At 40.9% G+C, this 26,807-nt stretch overlaps 1 protein-coding gene across 10 annotated transcripts in view; it reads right to left on the bottom strand.

Annotated features, from left to right (window-relative positions):
• The window catches only part of LOC138753854 (tau-tubulin kinase 2-like), a 250,204-nt gene that overhangs the window by 120,994 nt on the left and 102,403 nt on the right, over nt 1-26,807 (bottom strand). For 7 of the 10 annotated variants that reach the window (XM_069917342.1, XM_069917349.1, XM_069917343.1 and 4 more), the window contains 4 exons: nt 17,875-17,982; nt 16,175-16,248; nt 13,157-13,297; nt 12,459-12,563 (listed from right to left, as the gene is read on the bottom strand). In XM_069917342.1, the coding sequence (XP_069773443.1) occupies nt 12,459-12,563; nt 13,157-13,297; nt 16,175-16,248; nt 17,875-17,982 (428 nt within the window). Of the gene's footprint in view, nt 1-2,623; nt 2,682-7,028; nt 7,126-12,458; nt 12,564-13,156; nt 13,298-16,174; nt 16,249-17,874; nt 17,983-26,807 lie in introns of those variants that run through there. The other 3 variants (XM_069917348.1, XM_069917350.1, XM_069917351.1) reach the window with 3 other exon arrangements.

Genomic DNA, 26,807 nt, shown 5'->3' with positions numbered 1-26,807 from the left:
ACCTAAGTGACCAATTAACCTACTAACCCCATATGTCTTTGGAATATGATTGAGGTATATAAAATTGTGAGGGGTACATGCACACACAAATAATTTGAAGGATAAAATAAAAACTTTTCAAATGGTTTTTAAAAAATCATGGTGTCAGAGTCATACAGGCCAATTGGGCCACTGTAACCATGCCAACCAGTGGGTTCCATCCACATCAATCCCACCTATTACGTAGCCTTCATGTGCTCATTGACATAGCTCTTAACGCTGTTTGTGACTGTTTTCACCACTTTGTGGCAATGCAACATGTTTCAGGTATTGACCTCTCTGGATGGAAAAAGGATCTCCTTCAAATCCACTCACACCTTCCCATATATATTCTTGTAGTTTATGGAAGATCCCCCCCCCACCCTGCTCAATTAAAATATAACTATCTTTCAAGAGAATATAAATATTCAAAGATCAGCAATATTAAAATCACAGATATCCAGATTATTATTTAATGCCGAGATGCATTTTAGAAACATTATACCACAATCAATATGTTGACTTTTTGTTTTAAAAATTCAAGGATTTTTTTTCATTAACCTCTTCAAATTTCTATACAAAATATATATATTTTTTAAAAACACATGTTCAACCACACAACACTAAATGACGCAGGTAAGGTTTGTATTTTAATGTCAAATTTTCATTAAATTAAGCATTATTATTCAACAACCACTAAACATTTAATCTATTACCAAGAAAACAGTCAAATCAAACAATGGATAAAGACCAGCCATTTCTTGCAAAAGATAAAAACCATTTCTTTCATTATAGCAGCCAACATAATTGGAATGCTAGCCATTAAACTACAAGTTCACCTTAGACCAATACCCTGTTGTTTTTGATAGCTTTGCTATGAGAAATATCTTATCTACTCTATTTATGCCTCTCACAATTTTGGATACTATCAGGTCACCACTCAGACTTCTTAGCTCCTGGGAAAACATTCTCTTCCATAACTAAAGTTCTCTAATCATGCAACATCCAGTGAATCTTCTCTGCACTTTTAGAATCACACATTGTTCTTTCAGTGTGGTGACCAAAAATGCACAATATTAAAGTGCGGCCAAACCATTTGTAAAATGGCAAGACAATGTCCTAACTTTTACATCCTCTCTACCCTGATCTGTGAAGGCAATCGTACCAAGTGTCTTCCTCATCATCTTATCTGCAGTATAACTCCCATGATCCAAAATCGGATTCTCCGAAATCCACATTTATCTGAATTTTATTTTTAAATTTCAGATAAATGAGGATATCCGAAACAAATCAGAAATCTTCATTTATCCAATTTTTTAAATATAAATCGGAGCCAAAATTACCTCAAAGATTTAAAAAATTCACACGACATGAAATTAGAACGACGATTGTCCTTGTATCAGGAAACTCCCTCCCCTCTCTCTTTCAGTTTTTTCTTTACCTTCCCCTATTGACTTTTCTCTCCAACTCTCTCTCTCAAACTGCATGCCACTGTCTCCCAGTCACACGCAGTTGGAAGAATCCCTTGTCCTGGCATCAAGGAAAGCGGCCTCCCGGGCAGGAGCGGGACCTCTGGCTCAGTGAGGTTCCTTCCCAATGTGTGTGTGTGTGTGTGTGGTAGGCTTAGGAAGAATTTGGAGTCGGAGTCAGAAGCTCCGATGACCAGAGAGGCAGGAGCCTGCCAACTCACTAGTGAGTGTTCCACTGGCCCCAGGAAGCTTCCCCAGGGATCAGCGACAGGGTCATAGGGAATCGGCCACGGCCAGCATTTTTTAAGAATTAAACATTATTTTAATGCTTAAAAAGCCTTCCCTTTTTGTTTGTTGTTGTTTAAACATTGATACAAGTGACTTGTTGTTGCTACTGGGCTGTTTTTAAAAAAATGACCAGTTATCCGAAAAAACTATTTATATGACATAGGTGTGGTCCCAACCATTTTGGATAATTGGAGCTATCTGTACTTGTGTTGCCACTTTCAGGAAAACATGCAGTAGGACCCCTAGGTCTCTCTGGTTATCAAAACTCCTTAGAGATATTTACTCTATTTGTCCTACCCTTATCTGGCTCAGCACATGAATATTGTACAAACAAGTTCGGGTTAGAGGTTGAGTTCAAGAAAAGAAAATGCTGAAAACACTCAGCAGGCCTGGCAGCAGCTGTGGATAAAGAAATACATGTTACACTTTAAAGACACCAGAATTGGGGAAAGAGAAAAAGCAAATTTGTTTTCTTATTATCCAAATGGCTTCATCATCAGTACTTCAAGGCAATCCTAATATTGACTGACAAATATTCCCTTTATCCCATTCCTAACTTTAGAAATAGAGAATACTACAGCACGGAACAGGTCCTTCAGCCCACGATGTTGGGCTGACCAATATAAACAACAAGCTAACCATTACTCCCCCCCCACCACCCCATCCACACACACACACACACGTGCACACAATTTTTCTTACAGCCATGTGCCTATCCAGATTCTTTTGAATGTTCATATTGTACCAGCCTCCATTACCACTCTTGCCCAGCAATCCAATCCAGGTATTCATCTTTCTGCATGTTTAAAAAAAACCTCTATGTCTCCTCTAAATTATCCTCCACTCACCTGAAACAGATGTCCTCTGATATGCTTCATAATCCATTAACTCTCTGATCTTTTGTGGCTAAAAGAGAAAAGTTCTAGCTTGGTCAACCATCCTGGAAAATCGACTTTGCACCCTCTATAAAGCTCTGTATCCTTCCTATAATGAGACGACATGAACTGCACACAAAACTCTAATCTCTTTAACTCAAATTTCTAAAGTGTGATCTAACCAGAGTTTTAAAGAGCCACAACATTAATTAGCTCACGGCTCTTGAACGCAATTCCTCTACTAAAGAAGGCCAGCACACCCGATCAACTTGAGGTATTTAGGGTCTTGGACCCCAAGATCCCCTTGTTCCTCTACACTGTTAAGAATCTTGTCATTGTCCACATTCTCCAATGTCAAGTTTGACCTTCCAAAATGCACAACTTCACACTTGTGTGGATTGAACTCCATCTGTCATTTCTCCACCCAACTCTGCATGTTGTCTATACCCCAATGTAACATATGACAACCTTCTACACTATTTACATTCATGTCATTGCAAACTCACTAACATTTGTTACGAGCCCAGAGGACTCCAAAAACCAGTAGCAACAGAAATTCACAAAGACAACGGTTACTTAAACAAAAAGGTTTTTAATTTTCTTCACATGTAATAATATCAATCTTTAATTTATTACTATCAACTTAACTTCACCCCCTTCTAATTCTAAGCACACGTGTATGTAATGTTTATGTGTTCAGGAAAGTTCTTTGTTTCACTGTCCCATCATTCACTTTTCACTTCTCCAAGTTCACTGGTAGCAGGCAATTTTCCATACTGTGCATAGAATGTAACATTTTATGATCTTCACCAGGCTCTGATGCTTTAACTTAAATTGTTACCACAAAAGGTGGTCTTTGTTGGTTTCAGAGAAAGAGATATTCGTTGTTCGTTGGACACAGGCACATACACACTGATACCCTTCAATAAGCCACTTCAGTGTCTTGCCGAAGAAACTTGCCCCCTCATGGGTTTTCCCAAAAAGATAACCTCTTCTTCCAGGTTACCAAAGAGTTCTTTTTTCCCTATTTAAGGAGAAACACATTAACCAACCACATCCTCTTGTAATTGACTACAAGGGTTTAGAATAGGTTGAACTCAGAACTCAAAACCAGTCTTCAAATGGGGTCTTATAGCAGGCCTGCAAAAATTTTCAGCTTTCAACACCAACTCCAGCTGTAAAATGATTGTCTGTCCCTCTCTCTCTTTCCAACACGAATAGCATGTTGTTTTTCCCTCTGTTTGCAAAACCACATGACCCCTGTTAAAACAGCAAACTTCAACCAGAATTGGTTCACTGGCACTCAGCAGTTTCTGGGCCTGAACATCTATTCCTTTAAAGACAATAGCCCATTCCAATTCTACATCATCAGCCCAATTAACACCTACTTGTGAAGTCTTCATAGGCATTCTTCAAAGTCACTCTAAAGTCATTCTTCAAAGTCACCTGGCAGAAATAAAGGCTCAACCTCAGACATAGATCTTGCATTTCAAATGAGATGCCTTTTGTCAAATGTTACTGAGATGTTTGTTTGCGAAGTGCAACTAAACTTCTTTGGCTTGGCTTCGTGGACGAAGATTTATGGAGGGGTATGTCCATGTCTGCTGCAGGCTCGTTGGTGACTGACAAGTCTGATGCGGGACAGGCAGGCACGGTTGCAAGGGAAAATTGGTGTGTTGGGGTTGGGTGTTGGGTTTTTCCTCCTTTGTCTTTTGTCAGTGAGGTGGGCTCTGCGGTCTTCTTCAAAGGAGGTTGCTGCCCGCCGAACTGTGAGGCGCCAAGATGCACGGTTGGAGGCGATATCAGCCCACTGGCGGTGGTCAATGTGGCAGGCACCAAGAGATTTCTTTAAGCAGTCCTTGTACCTCTTCTTTGGTGCACCTCTGACACGATGGCCAGTGGAGAGCTCGCCATATAACACGATCTTGGGAAGGCGATGGTCCTCCATTCTGGAGACGTGACCCACCCAGCGCAGTTGGATCTTCAACAGCGTGGATTCGATGCTTGCGGACTCTGCCAGCTCGAGTACTTCGATGTTGGTGATGAAGTCATTCCAATGAATGTTGAGGATGGAGCGGAGACAGCACTGATGGAAGCGTTCTAGGAGCCGTAGGTGATGCTGGTAGAGGACCCATGATTCGGACTAAACTAATACCTAAATTAAACCCCCATAATCAGTACTTTTTTTAAAGATATATTTTATCATGTTATTAACCCATTCTGTTACATATACCCCCTCCACTTCTTCATCCGTCATTTGAAAAAAAATCAAGAGCAGAGCTCCCAGTATCTCTATGGATAGCCACTAATCAAGGACTTCTAGTTAGAATAACTTCCATCCTCTGCCTTCTGTAGGCAAACCGATTCCAAGTCCACACAGCCATGGTACCATGGATCCCATGCCTTTTGGATTTCCAAACAAGCCTGTCATGGGAACCTTGTCAAATGCCTTACTGAAATCCATACATACCACATCCACTCTTCTATTTAATCAATTTCATTTGTTACCTCTTCAAAAAATTCAGTTAGGCTCGTGAAGGATGACCTGTCCATACTGACTGAGAAGTCTGTGCTTCTGTGGAAGGTCAAACTTGTCATTGGAGAATGTGGACAATGGCCTGTCCCTAAGAATCCTCTCCAAAAGTGTTCCTACCACTGAAGCAAGACTCACTAGTTTATAATTTCCAGGATTCTCCCTATTAAACGAGGGGACTACATTCGCCATTCTCCAATCCTCTGGTACCTCTCCTGTGGCCAGGGAGGACATAACATTAACCCCATGTTCTCAATAAATTAAAACCAACTTGTGATCGCTACTTCCTAATACTACTGACTGAAAAATTAGCTTTTGCGTTTCTTTCCTCAAAAGCTTCCTGACCTGCTGAATGTTTCCAGAATTTGTACCTTTTTGATTATAGATTGTTAGAATCGTAGAAAATCAGAGAAAATCCTCTTTTGCAGAATCCCTAGAGTGCAGAGAGAATTGAAAAAGAAAATTAAGAAGAAAAAATTAAAGTAAATCCCAAAGCATTTGACAAATATATCAAAGAGGAGGAGAGTAACCAGAGATGGGTCTGTCCCCTGTAGAACCAGAAAGGCAATCCATCCATGTTGCTGGCCAATGAGGGCAATATCCCAAATTAACCCTCCTCATCTGTAGTACCAAGAAGAAGGATGAGGTGGAGTCCAGGGTGAGGGACTCTGATGTTTTGGTGCATATTAAAATTAAGACAGAGGATGTGCTAGATCTCTTGGAAGGAATAAAGATGATAAATCACAAGGACTGATGATACGCATTTCAAGCTGCAATGGGGGTGGGGGGGAGGCAAGAGATGAGATTGCTGAGGCCCTAGCAGATATTTTTAGAATCTTCATTCATTAAAGATTAAGTACCAGATGTATCTATGTACATAGATTCCTGAAAGTGGTAATGCAGGTGGATATAAGTAATGAATGCAACATATAAGATGCATGCCTAAATCAGCTGAGACTCAGAATACAAGAGACTTTAGCAAGGCTTTTGTCAAAGTCCTGCAAAGCAGGGTGGCTCTGAAAGTTAAAACGCATAGGGTCCAAAATGTGTTGGCAAAATGGAACCAAAATTTGAAAAGATGACAGGAGGCAAAGGGTTGTTTCTGAATGGAGAGCACACTAATCATTTAGTGTTATATCACTGAATACTAGCACTCCAAAACCAACTACATCTCCAGCCAAGTTATTCCAGTATAGATAAAACTATGGCATCTACCAGACATTGTAGAAAATTGCACAGGCTTGTCGTCAAAAGAAATCCAATCTAGATGAGAAGTTGATTAACTCCACCCCAGGAAACCTTTGGGGAAATGACCTAGGCTCAATCATCTTCAGCTCTTAATAGAACCATCAAACATTACAGCACAGAAACAGACCCATTCTGCTCTTCTAGTCTGTGCCGAACCATGTTTTTGCCTAATCCCACTGACCTGCACCTAGTCCATAGTCCTCTATACCTCTCCCATCCATATACCTGTCCAAGTTCTTTTTAAATGTTAAAACTGAGCCTGCATTCACCACTTCAGCTGGAAGCTCATTCCACACTCTCACCACTCTGTGTGAAGGTGTTCCTCCTCATGTTCCCCCTAAACTTTTCCCCTTTCACTCTTAACCCAAGTCCTCCAGTTTGTATCTCACCTACCCTCAGTGGAAAAAGCCTACCTACATTTATTTTGTCTATCCCTCTCATAATTTTAAATACCTTCATCAAATCTCCCCTCATTCTTCTACCCTCCATGGAATAAATCCCTAACTATTAACCTTTCCCTGTAACTCAGTTCTTGAAGTCCATGTCACATCCTAGTAAATTTCTGCACTCTTTCTATTGATATTGTCACTTACTTACCTTTATTGGTAGAAAAGTGCATGTCAGGATCACCCGTGTGGCAGTGAGCCAATGAGAAGGTCAGAGGTGTTTAGCTGGATGGGGTTTGGGGAGTTGAAGAATGCAATGTTGTGTCTAGTGAATAATGAAAAGGAAAATCGACTTCATGGTGTGCTGAAAGAAACAAGTGAGTGTATTCTTTATTTGTTTGTAAATTGTGGCATATCAGTGCTATCACAATATCATTCCTGTAGTTAGGCGACCAAAACTGCACACAATACGCCAAATTTGGCCTCATCAATGTCTTATACAACTTTTCCATAACATCCCAACTCCTATACTCAATACTTTGATTAATGAAGGCCAATATGCCAAAAGGTCCCTTTCCAACCATGTCCACCTGTGACGCCACTTTGAGGGAATCATGTATTTGTATTCCCAGATCCCTCTGTTCTACCCCACTCCTCAGTGACCTACCATTCACCATATATGTCCTTTCTTAGTTTGTCCTTCCAAAATGCAACACCTCACTCTTATCTGCATTAAATTCCATCCGACATTTTTCAGCCCATTTTTTCAGCTGGTCCAGATCTCTCTGCAAGCTTTGAAAACCTTCTTCGCTGTCCACAATATCTCCATCTGCAAACTTGCCAATCCAATTTACCACATTATCATCCAGACATTGATATAGATGACAAACAATGCATAACTGAGGTACACCGCTAGTCACAGGCCTCCAGTCTGAGATGCAATCATCCACCACTAACCTCTGGCTTCTCCCATCCAGCCATTGTCCAGTTCACTACTTCACCATGAATACCTAATGTCTGAACTTCCTAACTATCCTCCCACGTGGGACCTTGCAAAGACCTTACTGAAGTCCATGTTGGCAACATCCATAGCCTTTCCTTTGTCAACTTTCCCGGTAACCTCTTAATAAAACTCTAAGATTGGTTGAACATGTCCTACCACGCACAAAGGCATGTTGTATATCCAAACTTAAAATACCTTCCAATAATTTACCTACTACTGATGTCAAGCTCACCAGCCTATGATTTCCAGGGTTACTTTTTGAGCCATTTTTAAACAACGTGAGCTACTCTCTAATCCTCCTATATCCTCCTTACATATCAAGGTTCAACTGAGAATGGTCACTAATAAAGCATTCCACACTCAGAATCACAGAAAATCTACCAGATGGGAACCCACTCTTTTGCATCCGATGTGCAGAAATTGATAAAAAGGTATCTCACATTAGAACACAAAATATTATAGCACGGGAACAGGCCCTTCAGCCCTCATGTCTGCACCATGCACAATGTCAATTTATACTGCTCTTTCCAAGTAGCTTACAACCTCATTTTTAATGTTATTTCATTTTAATGATACAGCTACAGCATAGAATCATGAAACCTGCCCCTTACCCTATCCATCATTTTGGAGGGTGGGAGGAAGCCCAGATCACCCGAAAACACACACACACACACACACACACACACACACACACACACACACACACACACACACACACACACACACACGTATGTACGTACGTCACAGGGAGAATTTACAACCTCCTCACAGACAGTGCCAGTTTTGAACCTGGGCTTCTAGCTTTTTCATTTCATTGCTATTATACCAATGGTATAAACAAGGGAGATTTCCAATATCTGGTCTATATACCCCCTCAGTTTTTTTTCTCCCATACACACAAACCACCTAATTCTCTTTTCTAGCTACTTGCCTTTCCTCCCCACCTTCCCTTCCCCCAAAATCATCTCTTCCCCATCTGGTTCCACATCACCATACCAGCCTCTGTCCCATCCCTCCCCCCGTACTGCCTTAGACCTGCAATCTTCCCAATTTCTCCTCAGTCTTGATGCAACTTTTGCCTACACAAATGCTGCTTGTCCCACTGAACTCTTCTACGGAGTTTCTTGTTTGTTAAAACTACGTGAATTATATAATATGCACAGCTCTCACTGATTCTCCTTAGTCCCCTTCAAGAAATTCAATCATGAGCCAGACACAACCTTCCCTTAATAAATCTGTGATTGTCTTGAGAGTCTTCAAGTTTATACAGTCCCTTGGAATAGATTCTGATAATTTGCTGACATTAAACTAATTGAACTGTAATTACACAATACAATCACTTTCATCCCTCTGAACAAATGAACAATGTCAGCAGGCCCTCCAATCCTCTGACATAGTTCCTGAAGCCAGGGACAATCGAAATATGATGGTCATAACATCTATAATTTCCTCCTGGACTTGATTTAATCACTTGGGACACATTTCAAAAAGTCTGACAATTCAATGATTTTGAAGCACAACAATCCCTCAATACGACTTCTTACATTTATGGCATCCAATGTTTTGCCTATGTCCTCATTAACTCTATCAGAAGCAACATTTCTTTCTTTTGTAAAAACACATCCAAAATACTAGGGAATCTCATCTACCTGCTTCCACGGTTACCTTTCTGAACCATAAGAGGCCCCTTCCTTAGTTATTTCTCTTGTTCTTTACAGACTTGTAAAACAACAGTGTGTTGAATTAAAACATTTATCCACTGGAAGATCATTGCAGTAGACAAAGGTGTCCAACAAAACAATCTCCCAGTCTGCCCAATGCGGAGGAGGCTGCACCAGGAGCACTGGGTGCAGTAAATGACCGATACAGATTCACAAGTTAAGGAAGGACTTTTGGGGTCCATAATTGTGGTGAGGGAGGAGGTGTAAGTACAAGCGTAACACTTCTTGCAGTCACAGGGGTAGACACCAAGTGGCCAGCTGGTGGAAAGGGACAAAGGAATCCCGGAGAAAATGTTGATTACCCAAAGCAAAGGGAGGGGAAGCTGTATCCTATTAGGATCCAGTTGTCGGAGACAGAAATTACAGAGGATAATATGTTGGATGTGAAGGCTGGTGGAATGATAGGTGAAGACATAGTGAACCCTGTCCTTTTTGCATTTCAGGTGGAGGGGCCAAGACAAATGTGTGGGAAATAGGCAGATCCAGGTGTGTTAATGGCAGTCGAGGGAAAGTCAAGTTTTCTGAAAAATGTCCTGGAATGGAAGGCTTCATCCTGGGAGTAGATCATGGGAGAAGAATTGAGAGAAACCTTTTCCAGAACTGGTTTAAATGCAACAAGAATCTAACATTTTTACACTATCTCAGATTATCTTCACTCTCCTTATATTTCTCTATTCCCTGCCAAATGGCACAGGAACTAATTTGGAGACTACTGCCTCTGTAGACCTACTTCTTCTCACTCCTAACTCTTGAAAATGTGCCTGCAGGACCCAACTATCTGATGTTCTCAGGTCACTTGAGCACAACCTCTTTGACTGCTTACCATCCTTCCCCAGAATATAGTTTAATGATATCTATGGGGCTGGTAGAATGCCATTCTAAAATCACAGCTATTGCCACATAAGTATCTGTCTGCTATTCTAACTGTAGAAATCTCTACAACTATATCTTTCTTTACTTTTCTCCACCATTCTTACAAACTGAGCATTTTTTATTTAACTGAGCGCCCCAGAACCCACTCAAAAAACAGATGAGGATGCATTGGGGATTTCAAAATATGTATCGACATTTTTTGTGTATCGCACAGTAACCTATTTCCTTTCTGAATAATCGGAAAGCTGAGTATTATTTAAATGGAGACAAGCTAGGGAGTGGGGAAGTGTAAATGGATCTGGGTGTACTTGTTCACCGGCCACTGAAGACTAGCATGCAGGTTCAGAAAGCTGTGAAGAAGACAAATGGCATGTTGGCTTTCATAAAGAGGGGATTGGAGTATAGGAACAGAGACGCCCTTCTGCAGTTGTACAGGGCCCTGGTGAGACCCCACCTGGAGTATTCCGTCCAGTTCTGGTCTCCAAACTTGGGGAAGGACATACTAGCTATAGAGGGTGTGCAGCCCAGATTTACAAGGTTAGTTCCAGGGATGGCGGGGTTGACATATGCTGAAAGGCTAGAAAAACTGGACTTGTATCCGATGGAGTTTAGAAGGATGAGGGGGGACATGATTGAGGTATACAAAATTATCAGGGGGATAGACAAGGTGAAGTCGGATTACTTGTTCCCAATGATGGGGGAGACAAGGACTAGAGGGCATAGTTTAAGAATACAGGGTAGGCCCTTTAGGACGGAGATAAGAAAACATTTTTTTACCCAGAGAAGTGTGAATCTGTGGAATGCTCTGCCACAGAGGGTGGTAGAGGCAGATTCGCTGATTATGTTCAAAAGAGAGTTAGATAAGACTCTAGTGGGCAAAGGAGTTAAGGGTTATGGGGATAAGGCTGGAAAGGGGTACTGATGGTAGTGATCACCCATGATCTGTAAAATGGCGGTGCTGGCTCGACGGACCGAAGGGCCTACTCCAGCTCCTATTGTCTATTGTCTATAATAGAATCTTGATCTGTGACATGACTACTGCCTATAATATGCCATCTATAAAACCCGCATCCTTGCTGGTGAATGGCATGGTTGGTGTAATGGTTAGCGCAATGCTTTTACAGCATCAGTGATCAGGACTGGGGTTCGAATCTTGCGCGGTCTGTAAGGAGTTTGTAAGTTCTCCCTGTGTCTGCATGGGTTTTCCCTGGGGGGGTTCCGCTTTCCTCCTACCATTCCAAACGTATTGGGGGTTCATATTGGGTGGCACCTAATCATGGGCCAAAATGACCTGCACCATGCTACATGTCTAAATAAAATAAAATTTTAATTAAAATAAACTGCATTAATGTTGGTTTCACACAAACTTCAAAAGCCCTCCAGTTTACAACGCTGCCTGCATCTCTGGTTATCCAGAAAAAGGGAAGTGCTCTGCAATTCCCATATGGCATATGATATGCATGCACAAGTTTGAGACATTGTGTCATGCCTCTATTTATCAGATTAGCTCACTGAGCAGGAAACCAGACCACACCAACATCATCTGTGGAAAGTGTAATAGAGTTAACATTTTAGATCAGAAATCCTTTGTCAGAACTGAGAAAGATAAATAAAAGTTACCTTTTCATGGTTAGATAAATTAAATACAATGGAGCAGATTTGATAGCATCTTCTCACTTCTTGAAAAAAAGCCTTCAAATGTATTACAAAATGTAAATGTAAAAACTTCCAAATCATGCCATCACTGTTGCTAAACCAATGCAAAAAGCTCCCATCTTTTCTGCTTGAATAATGCCACCAACATTTCCACAACAATCTGCAGTGATCCTAGCTACCAAGAAACTTTAAATTAGCAGCCCAGGGTGAATCAAATTGCAGCAATTTCATGCAGTGACCTTTTTTACAATTGGAATATTATCCTGCTCCACAAATAACTTTAAAAGGCAAATATGCATTTTTGCCTTAAATGGAAAAACTGATACAGGCATAACTGCGACTCAATTTTTTTTTACAAGTTGTATCAAATACAAAAGAAAATACTTACAGGTCTAACATCGCCACAGGAATTTGTGAACTGCCGTGCCAAACCAAAGTCCAGCATGAAACACTTTCTACAGGTGCTCGGAAAGCGGCCCATTGCAAAATTTGACTAAAAATAAAGGAACATTTGGCTAGCTTTAGTGAATAAATCAATCCATTTTCAGTTGGGAATTAATAAGACTTGCATTTATAGTCATGCGACCAGAAGACACCAATTTACTTTACCCCAATACTAAATGCATTTTAATCTCACTACATTCTAAAAACTATTGCTGTCAAATGTAGCTGTCAATTTAGCCACATCAAGGACCCTCAAAGAGCATCTTCTTTTTCCAATTATAAATCCATGATAGCAATGATATAAAGATTTGAATTCATGCTCTCAGTTCATCTGCATGGCTTGACAGCATCCCTGAGAGCTTTGGGGTACAGGTACATTGTTCTCAGAAAGAGGGGACACAGATTGAAACTTTGTCTCTGGAGCTGTGCGGCAGCAGTACTTGCTGAGTGCCCGCCACCTTAGGAGAGAAGTCAGCAGAGTGGAACCAGCTGGATTGTTCTTCTACAAAGCAAGCACAGACTCGCCAAGCCAAACTGTAATCATTTTGTGAAATGACATTCATTTCTCAAACTGGAGCTTCATAAACTTAAAACTAACACACACCTGCAAGTTCAGTTGTAACTGCTCTCTGAATTACTTACAGGTTTAATGTCTCTGTGAAGGAAGCCCACAGTGTGAATACTCTCTATTGCTTCAAGAATTTGTTTTCCCAGTCGTAGAATAGTACTGATGCTAAAGGTACCTCTTGACTGGCTACGACGCAGATCTGCAAGATTCCGACCCTGTACAGAATGAGAAGAAATTATTTCATAGACTCTAACCCTCTCAATCTATTAATAAACATTACTCATTAAATTGCCCAAATATATATATTTTTCTAGAAAATTCCCTGTACAACAACCTTCTTTCAACATTGCAAATAAATCAACGCAATTAAAGTGGCTTCATATTTTCAGTGGTTAGCTGCACTTATTTTATTCCTCTGATAAATTCTAATCCCTAATTATTTGATCATTACTCCTTTAATTGCCCCACAACATTGATGGTGTCAAGGCAAGTCACCCTATCTTGGTACATATGGTGAAAATATACCAGAAAATTAACAAATGGTATCGGGGAAAAAAAGTGGGTATTTCGCTAAGAGCTCCGTTAAGTAATAATATATTGTTACCTATGAATAGGAGTAACAGAATTCCAAAAATATAGTTACAAAAGGTTATAGCAGACTGTTCTAAAGATGGTGTTTTGATGTCATTTGCACAAATGAGACAGATCTGTGGTGTACCAAATGGAATATTTCCATGCTTTCTTCAACTGAGAGCTTTCCTGAGGGAACGATGGGGACAAGCATTGATTCCTCTGGAAGTTAGTGAAATGGACCAAACACTTTGGATGGGTAATATGCCCAAATTTATTACCAGAATGAATTTTGCTCTTCAGTTAGAAAGAAAGTGCAGAGATCAAAGGAAAGGTGGGAGACTTGGGTGTTGCAATACCAGAAAAATCTTGGTCTGAATGGTGTGTGGATAGTGCAACTTCAACTATTAAAGCAAGATATGGGTTGGTTCAGTATAATTTTGTTTTTAACATCAGCTGTATTTCTCTCCACAAAAGTTGCACAAATCGAAACCAGAAATACCAGAATTGTGCTTTAGATGTGAAATAGAGGAAGGAAGATTCTTTCATTCAACTTGGTTATGTGTGAAAGTAAGACTTTTATGGCAAGAAATTCCTGAAGTATTAACAAGAATTACAAGGCTGACCTTCCCAAGTGATCCAGAACTTTTATTTGTTAGGCAATTTTATTGATATAATGATCTTAAAGAGTTTCAAATTTTGTTTGTTAAAATTGCAAGGGGGTAGAGTTAGAGTTTTAGTATGTGTTTTTTTCTATTTTGCTTCATACAAAATTTTATATACACGTATATTTTTACTGAAATGTTTGTTAATTTTTTGTGAAAAATAAAATATAAAATATTCTAAAAACATTGATGATTGCCATGCTAAAGGACTTTCAGTTCTTCAAGGAAGGCTATGAAAGGAGATGACGAACATTATTTTGATTTATGAGTACATAGATTTGATTCTAATTTTTCAAACATATTCAGTCTCATTACAAGTCTGATAGATGCTGCCTGACCCACTTAGTTCCTGCAGCAGCTCATTTTTGTTCAGGATAAAATGGGAACCTACCACCAATGCCCTCTGGGGAATTATCAAGACTTATTCTTATGTAGAAGGTTCAATGGAAGAACTAGAAACAGCATGGAAACAGGCTCTTTGAACAACCATCAAGTAACCATTTTATAAATTTTAAGGAACCTCATATTTTATTCTCCCTGCATTCTCAAACTGACCCAGATTCTTCCACTTACCTACACAGTATAGGCAATTTACAGTGGTCAATTAGATAATTGAAATGGCATAAAAAGTGCTTCTCTTTATTGGCCAAGCCATAAAATGCAGGATCAGAGAAACTGTACTGAACCCATGTACCACACTGGTTCAACCACAGTTCATTTGTTACATGCAGTCTCGTCACCACAAAACAAGAGTGCATTGAAGATGCTCAGCAGATGTATGAGGAGGTTGCCAAGAATGGAAAATATTGTCTGTGTAGGGAAAGAGTGAATAGGATAGGGTTGTTTTCTTCAAAACAGAGAAGAAGAATGAAAAGAGATTGAGAAAATAAAGTGGGGCTTTTAGCAAAGGGATGAAAAATCAGGGAACACAAATTCAAAGATTTCAGTGGACATACTCAAAGGATGATGAAGAATTTATTTCAAGCAGGGTCTAAAATGGTGGTAAAAGCAGAACCCCTCAGTACTTGATAGTGAACTTGAAGAGTAGTGACCTGCAGTGCCATATATCTGGTGAGATTTAAAACTTATGTGGATATAATTGTTCAAACCGCAAATTGCCTCCTGTAATTCTACAAATAAATGAAGTGCAGATTAAAGGCAGCAAATATTGGCAATTATCAAGTTTTGTAGCAAAAATGGTATTTTGCTTCATATCAAATTAATTTTCAATTGAAGGCAAATTAATGATCTTGCTAAATAAGAGCTAATTAATTGCCTAGTCCGCATCTGTCAGAGGATCTTGTGACACAGCAACCAAGTTACCGAAGCCATGAAGTAAAAATTATTAATGCCAACCACATTCTTCCATTCCTGCCTAGCCGGCTCACAACTGGCCCTTTGATCTTGCTGATGAACAACAACCTGCACTTTACATACCTTATTTGTTTGCAGCAATAAGAAGGGACACACAATTTTTTTGGATGCTTACTCTTTGGTTTGGTAATTTTTTTCCAGGCATTTATAGAAAGAACAGTTTTATTAACACTGAAGATATCAGAAGGATTAAATTTTGCATTTAGCTTTTGAATATATCATTTTCCAACAATTAAAATTTTCATTTATTTTTTAGATAAAAAGGCAAGTAAAACAATCCCATGAAAGGCACTCGAAGCTCGTGACCCAAACCACAATAACCCATGCAAATGATTTCTCAAGGGAGGCTTGACCCCCAAACACAACCCAAAAAAAATCAATCAGAATGGAATAGTCTTTATTAATCTATTCTTAATTGTATTATTAATTATGCAATTCAAGACCAAAGTGAAAAACAAACTCATGAATAGTATAAAAACTTACCTGTAGCTGCATAACAACATAATTAAATTGGTCGTTTCTTCCACAGCCAATAAACCTACAAACATGATCCTTCCCTATTGCAAAAAGGAGAAAAATAGTTAAGAATAAATGTGACGAATTCTGAAACAGCACAAAATCTACAACTGGAAAGCTCTTTTCACCATCCATTTAAAAGAATTCATTTAATGTTATCATTGTTTACTCTTCAAGGCATTAAGCAGCTCTATGACTCAATGCCATACAATAAATTATAATTTGACTACAAAATGATTCCAGTAGGAATGGAAGGCTAATGCAGGAGGGACCCAGATAATTGAAGTGGTCTTGTCTCAATGAATTAAGAAACATTAGTCTGACCACATTCATAAATTTTGGAGTCAAGTGAAAGGTTCATTAATATTCTCAGCAATATGTTGTCACTAATCAAAAACCACATGACTTAAACAAGGAAGATACTATTATAAATGCTGGAAATCTGGAATTCAATAAAAATTCAACAACCTTGCTCTCAATGTTAGCTAAATCAAGTAGATGACTGTGTACTTCAGGAGGAAGTCAGGAGAACACGACTCAGTCCTCCAAGGGCTCAATAGTGGAGAGGGTCAAGAACTTCAAATTCATGGGTGTCAACATCTCCAAGGATCTGTCTTGGAGACTCCATGTTGATGCAATCACGTAGAAGGCTCGCCAGCGGCTATACTTTGTGAGGTGTCTGAGGAGGTCTGGTAGATCACCGAAGATTCTCGAAAACTTCTGCAGGTGTACTGTGGAGAGCATTCTGGCTGGTTACATTACTGCCTGGAATGGACACACCAATTCTCAGGTCAAGAATAAACTGCAGAGGGTCGTTAACTTGTCCTGAGACATCAGAGACACCAGACTTCACTCCATCAAGGACATCTACAAGAGGTGGTCTTAAAAAAAGCAGCCTCTATCTTCGAAGACTCCCACCCCCCAGGCCACGCCCCCTTCACTCTGCTACCATCAGAAAAAAGTTACTGGAGCATAAAGACGAGCACTCAGCACAAGGACAGCTTCTTCCCTATTGTCATCAGGTTCCTGAATAATCAATGACACTGCCTGATTTTTGCGCAGTACTTTTTAAAATATTATTGTTGTAAGATGATTCATAATCTGAATGTTTACACTAAGATGCTGCCACAAAACCCTGAATTTCATGACTTGTTCATGACAATAAATTCTGATTCTGAAATGTTGCTGATATTGAGTGGGTCAATCAGACAGCATTCTGCTGAAAATTATGACCCTGAAACTTGAACTCTATTCTCTTCTCCATGGCTGTTGCCTGTCAACTAAACAACTCCAGTAATTTCTGGCATTATTTAAAGGTAATTAAAACTCCCACGAAACACATCTTCTATTTTAGGCACCATTAAAACATTGCACGCGCCATTTTATCAGACATAAACCCATATGGACTACTTACGACTTAATGCATCAAACAAATGTCAATCAAAAAAATTCCCCTTTCCTGAGGGGACAGGAAAGAATAGATGAGGAGGGACAAACAGATCAGGGATTCCAGAATTATTGCATTGGAATTTGTACAATGTGGTTCTAATCATCATCCTCTTCCCATTTAATTCCACCAATTACCCACCAGCCTCAGTCTCTCCAACCAGTTTTCCTCTGCCCATAGTTACCCCCCACCTTCCTCCCTGTTTCCACCCTTCACTCACCACCAGCTGAGTTCTTCCAGCATCGTTTTTTGTTTCTCCACATTTGCTGAGACGTGATAAAAGATGGCATCTGTGCAATTATGCATGGGCTACTGGCTTGGCACCAATCTACAGCACAATGGGAAAACACTCCAAAGCAAAGTTCTCTCCAACTCAGTCAACACACCCCAAACTCAGTCAACACACCCCAAACTCAGTCAACACACCCCAAACTCAGTCAACACACCCCAAACTCAGTCAGCACACCCCAAACCCATACATAAAACCCATACATTTAGACTGAAGAATGGGGGTCAACATATGTCGGTTGACTTATACACCACAATATCTTTGGCTTGGCTTCGCGGACGAAGATTTATGGAGGGGGTAAATGTCCACGTCAGCTGCAGGCTCGTTTGTGGCTGACAAGTCTGATGCGGGACAGGCAGAGACGGTTGCAGCGGTTGCAGGGGAAAATTGATTGGTTGGGGTTAGTACATCTATCAACCTCCTTTGCTTCCGGGATTCTGTAAATAAGCCCAGTCTATCCAAACCCTCACATAACTTGCATCCTCCAATCCAGGCAGGATTCTCAGAGTATTACAGATAAGTCCACAAAAAAAACCTCAAATTAGTGATAGAAGAATTTTCCCCAAACTAAACCATGCTAACTATCCCTGATCATCCTGCCTGGATTGGAGGATGCAAGTTATGGGAAACAAATGAAAACAAATCCTATCCCTTAAGATTTTCTCCCATAATTTGCTAAAGGTTCACCAGCCTGAAGTTACTCAATTTATCCTTTAAGCCCTTCTTAAATAAAGGAATATTTTCTATCTTTCAGTCTGCTGGCAGCTCAGCAGACGAAAAAATTGGCACAATTTCTCTTGTATTCCCAGTTGCTTCCTTTACTTCGCACAACATCCTGGGACAGACCTCATCCAGCCCTCAGGATTTATTTTTTGTATTTTCCGAGATGTCTAACACTTCCACATTCTGACATTTTCTATATTACACGGGACAATTTTTATTCCCAAAAGGTTTGCTTTGTAGAAGAAAAATTAGGGATTATGATAGACAACTTCAAGATTAACAAAAAGATAACCAGAGATGCTGTATTATGTAGGAAATTGGAGAAACATTATATTACATTTTATTGAATTTATCATGTTTAATCACATAACGATGCTGACACATTGTGCCAATTCAAATGACCTGGTTTTGGTTTGTATTCAGCATCTGATGCCTCTCATGTCAGTGTCCAGCACTGATACAATTCCAGTTGCCCTGATACCGCTTTTCCATGGTCACTATGTTCAGTTGAAACCTTTCACCATGTTCGTTACTGACTGCAAGTGCAAGTGTGAATGCAGAAAATTAATTTTCAATGACATGATGCAATTCATGGTTTTGTATCCTTGAGGTCAACTTACAATAGGAAATCACAAAATAGGTTATCTAAAAAAGGGTATGTGATCGGAAAAGTTCAAGGTGATTTTCATAATCAACAGCCCAAAATCCATTATATACATCCAAAAGTGTTCAGGAAACAAAATTTTTGTGGTCCAATGTTATCAGTGCACCTCTTCCTGAATTCTCCAACTTTGATGACCTTTTATTTAAGGATACAAAGTATTCATTTTGGACCTCATACCCATCACCCAGTCAAAAACAAAAGTGGTAAAAAGGTTTTATGGTGCTCACCGTAAAAGCTTAAAACTGATGTACAACTGGTGCCCAAAAGAATACAAAACAACATGTCACCATGCAAAATGTTTACAAGTATATCTGCTTGTGATGCAAGCTTGTCGATAGGTCTGCTTGTGCATTGATCCGCAAAATTTGGATGAGTGAATGCATGCACAAAGTTCATGCATCAAAGTCTGGTCTCAAAGTATCTCTGATAGCCTTCCAAATAGACCATGTCCTCACTATCAAGCTAGCTCATAGGGCAGCCAGTAACTAATGGCCATCTCGCACCTACATTTCTTATGCTTCAATTCTGGAGTACAAGCAAGTCATCTTGGACCCCAGGGGATTGCCCAAGCAGTAAAGTGGTTTGAGGAAAGAGTCAAAGCACAATTTTAAATGGGATCATACAGAGCGCAAATGTCCAGTAGCAAGACAAAACTTTAGTGATACTCTCTGGACTCTATAGCCATTCATTCATTCATGTGTATTTTACAGGTAATACTCAAAATAAGCATTAGCATATTAATTTCCATGTTTTCTTTACAACTATCTTGGCTTACTCAGTTAATACAGTAGAGTTCACAGTGAACCTGAACATGATTGTGCATGCAGTTCCTTTGCTTGCTTCCTGAAAAGCACAATCATTCAATGTATTGACTGGTTGCAACAACCTCTATCCAACAAACAACAGCTGTGTATCCTCCATATATCTGGCAGCAAGTGGTTTGTTTTAAAACTACTGCAAAATAATCTTTTGTAAAATAAATATTGTAAAATAAGCTCTAAAACTCCACTCCACACCAACATCTAAGGCTTGGAAACAAATAATCAAATATTTGATAGATCAGTTTGCAGACAATTACAAGCAGACCTGATTGTGCTTTATCGAATTGCCCTTTCTAAATGCTACATATTATTACCATTCACGATTCTGTATAACACTATGACCAGATGAAGGATACTGACAAAAATGCAGCCTGCTGGGAGGTCACATGATGCAGGGAGACTAGGAGGAGGCAGAACCCGAGAGCTCCCGGGCTTTTTAAGCAAAATTAGGGTTAAAAACCTAAACGAAATATCAAAAATACCAGGAAAGGGCTTCGGAAAGTATTTACAGTACAGAATCACCAAAAAGGGCAAGCTACTGAGTAAGAATATGAAAGAACTTTCCCCAAAGGAAGGTATGCCTCGTGGTGTGAAAAATGGCGGGGACCGAAGTGGAAGCTGCAATTTCAAACATGAAACTTACCAGACGGGAAGAGCAAGACTTCGATGGAAATGGCCGGCAAGTACCTGAAGAAAAATTCCATGAAGCCCTTGGGGATGGGGAAAGGATCAGAACCCCCCTACCTCAACAGGACCATCAGACCAGGCACTCTCATGGGGAGTGCGAGGCCCGCAAAGGCGTCGGCAACAGTCACGGGGCAGCAGTGCTGAACCCCGCAGTCATCGGAGCGGCCCGACAGAAGGGGAATTGGCAAGAAATCGGTGTCAGTGCCGACAATGGGGATGAGTTTAATACTTACCTCTGCCCCAGTAGCGGGTCCAGGATTGAGTCCCGCAGAGCAGCGGGTGTCAGTGTCAGCGCCGATGCCGACAATGGGGGACGACTCCAATACTCACCTCTGCCCCAGGATCGAGTTCCAGGGAGCTGCGGGAGCCGTGACAGCAAGCGGCATTGAAACAAACAGACCAGCTGGCAGGTGCAGCGTTGTTCAGGAAGAGATCTCTAATACCGGCAGCTGCAGCAGCGGGGGGTCCAGAAATCTACAAGAGCAAGACTTCAGTGATGAAGACAGGTCCTGTGGAGTGAGGAGAACCAGAAAGAGAACTCTGCTAAAGAAAAGCAAGCAAGGGGGCTCAGAGCCCTCCCTGCAAGATGTTATTGACAAGATGGGGAAAATGGAAAGCAGGCTCTTTAGAGCTGTGCATGAAAGAGCCCAAGACATGGGGGGCAAGCTATAGAGGGTCCAGAGACCCCTATCTGGGCTAATGGGTAGGGTGGCTGAGATGGAGGAAAGGGTGAGCCAAAATGAGGATACTATGCACAGTATAAATAATAAGGTAGAAATATTATTAAAGGAAAGGGAAAATGTTTGGAAAAAATTGGATGCCCTTGAAAATTTTAGCAGAAGAAATAACATTAAGATTGTGGGGTTAAAAGAAGGGGTGGAAGGGCAAAATCCAACACATTTCTTCCAAACTTGGATCCCTAAGGTGTTAGGTAGGGAAGTGCTGGGAGAAAAGGGTCGAGGTGAAAAAGGCGCACAGATCTCTTTTCCCCAGACCTGGTCCCAGACAAAGGCTGCGATCTGTCCTGGCGAGACTACTACGTTACCAGGACAGAGATAAAATACTGGGGGCGGCAGCAATGAATGCAAAAAGAGAGTTCCCCCCCCCCAGAGGTAGAAGGCACAAAGTTTTTTTCTACCCAGACATTAGCGCGACCCTCCTAAAAGCAAGAAAAGCATGAGAACCAGCTAAAAGATTAGTTAAACAAAAAGGTTTTTACGACTGTGTATTGAGGTACCCAGCCACCCTAAAGGTATCATTGCCAGGGATTACAAGAAAATTTATTGCAGACCCAAAGGAAACGCGTGAATTTGTCTAAGGTCTACCTACAGTGGGAAACAACAGAGAAGTAGAATTTGAAAGAAAGATGTTCTAGATTATACTTATATGTTGTCTTTCCTTTCTTGGTATTTAAATTGTTAAAGTACATTTTTTTTTAAGAAAGGGGTTAATCCAAATAGATATAATAGTTTTATCTGTGACTTTTCCCGAGGAACTCAGATGATTAGATGGGTGCCGGTGGCACAACCTTTTGTTATGGGGAATGGTTGACAGCCGAAGCAGCCAAAGGAGGCTGTCAGAAAAACGGATGGAAGGGTGAATGTAGTATGGGACAGAGGTTGCATTGGGAGAGTTATATGGGATTAAGGGGACTGTGAATGTCTTTTGCACTTGGTTTCATGTTGTTCTGCTCAGTTATTTGAATTATTGTCTTTGCCTCCCCTTTGTTTTTTATTTGCTTATTCTCACGGCTTGGGTGGAGCGGATCAAAGGTCGGATGTTAAGAGATTGGGGGGGGGGGGTGGCAGCGAGGGGGGAGGTACTTTGGGAAGAACCTGGAGATAATGACTAAGAGCATAAAGGTAGTCTCTTTTAATGTTAATGACCTAAACAGTCCGGTGAAACGGAAAAGGGTCTTGGCACACATTAAGAAAATGGGGGTGGATTTGGTCTTTCTTCAAGAGACACATTTAACTGAGCGGGAACATCAAAAGTTAGAAAAAAGAGTGGGTGGGCCAGGTTATATCCTCCTCATTTGGCTCAAAAGCAAGGGGAGTGGCACTTTTAATAAGGAAGAGTGTTCCAGTGCAGGTGCAGAGGGTGAATGCAGACATAATGGGTAAATTCATAATGGTGCACTGTCAAATATACTCAGAGTCCTGGACTCTAGTTAATGTCTACACCCCCAATTTTGATGATGAAAAATGTTTACAGGACTATTCCCTACGTTTGGCAGAGGGAAGTGAAAATATTTTGATAGCGGGAGACTTTAATTTATGCCTGGATCCTGTATTTGACAAGTTCACAAAACGTATAACTAGGACCAGAGCGGCAAAAGGCACCATTGACTGTATGAGAGAGTTGAATTTAATAGATGTGTGGTGTAGAAATCATCCGAAAGAGAGACTACTCATTCTACTCGAAACAACATGACTCCTACTCTAGAATAGATTTCTTTTTGGCTTCAGCCCATTTAGAGGGTAGGAGCATGGAAGCAGAGTACAGAATGAGATTTCTCTCAGACTATTCCCCCTGGTCATAACTATAAGCATGCCATATAAGTAGGACACAGCATACAGGTAGCATCTCAATACTTTGCTATTGAGAAAGCCGGAGTTTTGTAGCTTTATAAGATCTCAAATAACTCAGTTTTATGAGGACAACTGCCCCTCTACTCCAGATAAATTTCTTCTATGGGACACCCTCAAGGTGTACTTGAGGGGTCAGATAATTGGGTATATGAAGATGGTCAAGAAAAGCTTTATGAGGGAAGTGGAGGAATTGGAAAAGGATATTACCCAATTAGAGAAGGATTTTCAGGAATCAGGCCTAGAGGACCATTAGAGTTCTCACGAAAAAGAAATTGGAATATAATACGCTTTAGACGTATAGTATGGAAAAGGCTATTATGAGGTCAAGACAAAAATATTACGAGTTGGGGAGAGAGCTCATAAGGTACTCACATGGCAGTTGAGGGCAGAACAAGCCTCTAGAACAATTAATGCAATACAGATGGGGAATGGCTAGTTCTCGTATAAACCAAAGGAAATTAATGAGATCTTCAGGGAATTTTTTTTTTCCTCCTCACCCCTCCAGCTCTGTTCCTCCCTTCTCTCCCACCCTTCAGGGAATTTTATGAAGGATTATATAAATCTGAATTGTCTGGGGACATCAACCAAGAGGACAAGTTCCTGCCCAGATTAGACCTCCCCTGCCTGAGCCCAGAAGATCAGACAGGATTAGATCTTCCTTTTACTGAGGAAGAACTGGGTAAAGCATTGAGTGCGTTGCAAACAGGCAAGTCTCTGGGGGAGAATGGGTTCCTATCTGAGTTCTACCGAGAATTTATGGACATTAATGCCTCTTTATATGGAGGTGATAGACCAGGCGCGGGAAATAAGGTCCCTGCGGAATCTTTTGTAGTGGCGAATGTTACGACGATTTTGAAGAAGGGTAAGGATCCACTTATGCCCTCTTCCTAGAGGCCAATTTCTCTGATGAATACCAATGACAAGATCCTAGCCAAAGTCCTGGCAAATAGATTGGCATTGTATTTGCCAAAATTGATAAATAAGAATCAGATAGGCTTTTTGCAGGGAAGGCAGGCAGCAGATAATATTGGCAGATCGCTGAGTGTTATGTATCTGGCCCAATATAGAAATGAGAAGGGTCTTGCCATCTCCTTGGATGCAGAAAAGGCCTTCAATAGACTGGAGTGGGAATTTTTATTCAAGGTGCTGAGGAAAGCAGGGCTGGGACCAATTTTTCAAAACTGCATTAGGGTGCTTTACCACGCACCCAAGGCGAAAATTGTAATCAATGGACAGGTCTCTTCAGCCTTCCCACTTACCAGATCTAGTAGGCCAGGGTGCCCACTCTCACCAGCTCTCTTTGTGCTGGCAATGGAATTGTTGGCAGAAGCCATTCGTCAGGATCCAGCCATCAAAGGTTATAGAGAGGGCCAGGAGGAACACAAAATTAATTTGTTTGCTGATGATGTACTGATATATTTTACAGACCCTGCGACTTCTCTGCCTAGACTGCACGAGGTACTGGAGGACTATGGGGAACTGTCTGCGTATAAGGTCAATTGGGATAAGACTGAGGTGATGCCACTCACTGAGGGTAATTAGAGTCAATTTAAAGGAATTACTAATTTAAAGTGGCCACAGAAGGGGATCAAACACCTAGGAGTTAATATTAAATTATGCCTCCTTGCTGGGAAAAGTCGAGGAGGACTTAGAGGTGGATGCCCCTGCCTATCACTCTGGTGGGCAGGGTCAACTGCATCAAAATGAATGTGTTGCCAAGATTCCAATATCTTTTCCGAATATTGCCTGTGCCATTGCCCCAGAGTTTCTTCAAACAGTTATCACATATGGTTAGGAGGTTTCTTTGGAATGGAAAGGTATCAAGGGTCTCTATGGAAAAATTAACATGGGACTATAGTCTAGGTGGATTGAGATTGCCGGACTTCAAAAAATATTATTGGGCGGCTCAGTCGAGATACATCGCCTCCCTTTTTCAGGGAGGAGATGTACCATCCTGGGCACAAACTGATCTGCTCCTGGTGGGCGAGAAGATAGCAGAGGAGTTTATTTTTAAATGGGTCATTAAATCGTTGACAGGGAAGAGGTGCAGCCCCATATTAAAACAAGTGATTAGTATCTGGGCCAAAATCACCTGTGTTTGGATATTAAAATGGGGTTGTCCCTAAAAACACCCTCGACTCCGAATAAATTAATACCACTGACGGTGGGTAACAGAATTCTGGACATCTGGCTCAGTAAGGGAGTCAGGTGTATAGAGGACTGTTACGAGCAAGGGAAATTAATGTAGTTTGAACAGTTCAAAAATAATTATGATTTACCAAATAAAACATTCCACTGCTATCTTCAAATAAGGTCTTTTCTACGGGACGTATTAGGTCCAGGTATGGTCCTACCTCGTTGCAGTAGCATAGAGGCCCTGATTCGAAGGGGGATTGGCAAGAAATTTATTTCAGCAATGTATTACCTGTTCCAGAGGGACCCAAACCAGGTCTTCATAAGTCAGGAGAAAGATGGGAGTCGGACTTGGGTATTAAAATTGATGAAAGGTGCTGGTCCGACCTGTGCCGGGAAAGCATGACCACGGTCATTAATGCAAGGTACAGGCTGGTCCAGTATAACTTTTTGCACCAATTGTACATAACACCACAGAAAATCAATAGATCAAAATCAGATCTCCCGGATCAATGCTTTAGGTGCAGTGTTGCAACCGGGACATTCATGCATACAACCTGGTCATGTGCCAAGGTGAGGTCCTTTTGGATAGATCTAGGCCAAGTCCTAGATCAAAGGAGGAAAAACCCAACACCCAACCCCAACCAACCAATTTTCCCTTGCAACCGCTGCAACCATGTCTGCCTGTCCCGCATTGGACTTGTCAGCCACAAACAAGCCTGCAGCTGACGTGGACATTACCCCTCCATTAATCTTTGTCCACGAAGCCAAGCCAAAGAAGAAAGGCCAAGTCCTGGAGAAAATTATAGGTAAACAGTTCCCTCAGGACCCGGAGTTGTTCCTGTTGGGAAATATAATGGACATAAGGCTGACAATGAAGCTGTCCAAATTTCAAATCCTATTTGTGTTAATCACATTGGTGGTGGCCAGGAAGTGCATTGCAGTGACCTGGAAGTTTGACTCTATTCTTAGTATCGAGCGATGGAAGAAGGAAATGCAAAATTGCGTTCCCCTGGAGAAAATAACTTACAATCTGAGAAACAAGTACAGCACCTTTCGGAAGATTTGGCAGCCATACATGCACAACATAGGAGCGTGGAAGTGATTGTTCTGCAGTTCCCTGCTGCGGTTCCCTCTCTCCCGCACTGATCCCGATCAAGGAAAGTCAAAAATGAGCACCGATCCGGAAGCCGTCCATTGAGCCGAGATGGTCCCTGTTTCTTTTTTTATTATTTGTACTCTTAT

Source organism: Narcine bancroftii, chromosome 2 (assembly GCF_036971445.1).
Source record: "Narcine bancroftii isolate sNarBan1 chromosome 2, sNarBan1.hap1, whole genome shotgun sequence".
In the NCBI taxonomy this organism is placed as follows: domain Eukaryota; kingdom Metazoa; phylum Chordata; class Chondrichthyes; order Torpediniformes; family Narcinidae; genus Narcine; species Narcine bancroftii.
This window is presented reverse-complemented; position numbering and strand designations above follow the sequence as displayed.